The sequence below is a fragment of the Penaeus vannamei genome, chromosome 5 (genome assembly GCF_042767895.1).
Source record: "Penaeus vannamei isolate JL-2024 chromosome 5, ASM4276789v1, whole genome shotgun sequence".
In the NCBI taxonomy this organism is placed as follows: Eukaryota; Metazoa; Arthropoda; class Malacostraca; order Decapoda; family Penaeidae; genus Penaeus; species Penaeus vannamei.
Genome location: NC_091553.1, coordinates 36,012,418 through 36,014,917, shown reverse-complemented (window position 1 = coordinate 36,014,917; position 2,500 = coordinate 36,012,418). Strand labels below are relative to the sequence as shown.

The 2,500-nt window shown below is 46.2% G+C and overlaps 1 protein-coding gene across 1 annotated transcript in view; it reads left to right on the top strand.

The window, feature by feature from the left end:
- The window catches only part of LOC113805329 (leucine-rich repeat-containing protein 4C), a 3,485-nt gene extending 1,888 nt beyond the window's left edge, over nt 1-1,597 (top strand). Inside the window, exon 1 of the mRNA XM_027356319.2 lies at nt 1-1,597. This exon is cut by the window's left edge and continues 1,888 nt beyond it. Coding sequence (XP_027212120.2) covers nt 1-885 — 885 coding nt within the window. The 3' untranslated portion in view covers nt 886-1,597.
- The last annotated feature ends 903 nt before the right edge of the window (nt 1,598-2,500 follow it).

Below are 2,500 nucleotides of genomic sequence, written 5' to 3'. Positions count from 1 at the left end.
TTGCTGGCTCGTCGCCGGAACTCCCACACGCCGGTTCCCATAAAAACCGTAACGGTCAACGGCGCCACCGAGTCTCGCATTGCTGATCTTCCATACACTCCTTCTGCGTACGTCGGGGGATCGGTGGTGGCGCCCTCGGACAACCCCGACCTCCTTTGCGAAGCAGAACCCAACTCCGAAGTGGAGACCGCCGACGGATGCACGACGGACGAAGGGAGCCAACACTCCCTCTGCAGCAACACGCCCAGGTTGAACGGACACAGCCGCAGCCACACCGTGTCTCTCGACGGCGACTCGCACAAGGCGGTGACTTGTCCCTACGACTCGATGTGGGCGCCTGAAAGGGTGCACGCCATGCTGGACTCCGCAGCGCCCGAGCACGTCATGCACACCTCACTCCATGAGCCTCTCACGCCCAACTGCGACGCCCTTGTACAGCAACGGCTTCTCTCCTCGTCACAGCGTCACCTCAACAACCGCCTCTCGTACCTTCCAGACTTCGCGCCCGATTACTCCGAGCTGTATTCCTTCAGCCAAGTGGGCCCTGGCCAGACCTACACCTCGATGAGCGGCGTCCACGTGCCTCACTATGGAACCATCCCGCGCTCCATGAAGACGAGGTCCAGCGCCCCGGAGATCATCCCTGGGGACGGAACGCCGACGCTGACGCGGCACTCGAGGGCGTGGCACTATGGTTCGGAAGGGACGCCCCTCATGCCGCTCGAGCAGCGGGGGGGACCCGTGCCTCTGAACCCCGCCCCGCCCACCACAGCGGCCAACACCTGCCTTCCATCGCAGCCTCTACAGAGCCACAGCAGCAAACTAAGTCGTATCACCGCACGAGACTCGCCGGACGAGGGTTACCAGGAGGGGGCGGACGTCTAGCACCCCCCCGGTGCCACGTGCAAGGACGTCATCCAAGTGGTTGAGGTGCCAGGCTAGACAGGCCGTACTGTGTAAGACAAAAAATTAACACGATGAATTTCTACTTAAGGTATTCGAAGCAAAACCTAAAGAAAGAAAAAGTAGTAGGAAGAAAAAAAAAAAAAAACTGCACAAATCTTCTCTCCAATGGTAGAGATAGCGTGAAAAAAGAATAAAAAAAAGACTACAGACCATGCATGTGTGCCACGGTCTCCCTCCTAGTGCAGGGGCCGCTCGTCATTCACCGCCGGCGCGAAGTGGGAATCCGACCAAACACAAAACCGACTAGCGAGATGGTGTAGTAGATTAACCGTAGGTTGTTTGCATCTCATTGCGTCGTGGTCGGCTAGATGAAGAGCGGCCTCCTAGTGGTCGAGTCAAGAGCTTCCAGTGGACTCAGAGGCTTTGTGAATGTCGGTGTATAGTGAACAGTGACTTTGAGTCTCATAAGATAATGTTTCAGTGAGCAACACAGTGTAATGTCGGCCTTATAGATACACATTCCAAAGACATGTATGTCTCTACATAACAGACTGAATATACTGAGTATGTGCGCACGCATACATAAACGCACAAATAAAACACACATTCACAAAAACACAAAACACACACACACTCAAACACACGGACATATATGTGTGTGTGTGCGCACATATATCTAACACACACACGACCACACGCACAGATGTGTGTATGTATATATATATATATATATATATATATATATATATATATATATATATATATATATATATATATAATGTAATATAATATAATATATATGTATATATGTATAGCATATATATATATATATATATATATATATATATATATATATATATATATATATATATATATATATATACTGTGTGTGTGTGAAAATCTATATCTATATCTATTTCTCTATATCTATCTATCTATCTATCTATCTATCTATCTATCTATCTATATATATATATAATATATATATATACACATATATATGCATATATATATACATAAATATATATGTGTCTGTGTATGTATGTGTGTGCACGCGCGCATAGATATATACATTTATACATATATACGCACATATGTGTATGTGTGTGTGTTTAAACATCAATATGTACATAATTCTTTTAGTAAGGCCGAAACGGGCCATTATGGACATGAAGTACCTTCACTATAGAGTATTATAAGCTAATACATATATTTGTATTGTTTTAAAGGATATCCAGGCCTTGACAACATTACATATGACTGTCCCAAAGAGAGAAAAGCTTACATCAGAAGAAAAAGGAGAATTAATGTTTCCGGAATTCAAGAGGTGAAGCTTCCATCCCCAGAGGAAGAGAAGCTCCGGCTCCTGATGAAGAGCGAGAGTTATAGCCCTGTCGAGCACATTTATCAATTTTATGTGTACTTTAGTTGTAACCTTTCGGAAACTCGCGATAAATTCTGCTTTTCCCGAACGCTGGGATGAGCAACGTTTATCGGGCGACGTTCAAGTGGAAGGTTAACACGAATGCGAATCCTGGACTGGATGGAAGGTTCCTTTTTGTACATCCCACCTCATGAGACGCGAACAAGGACG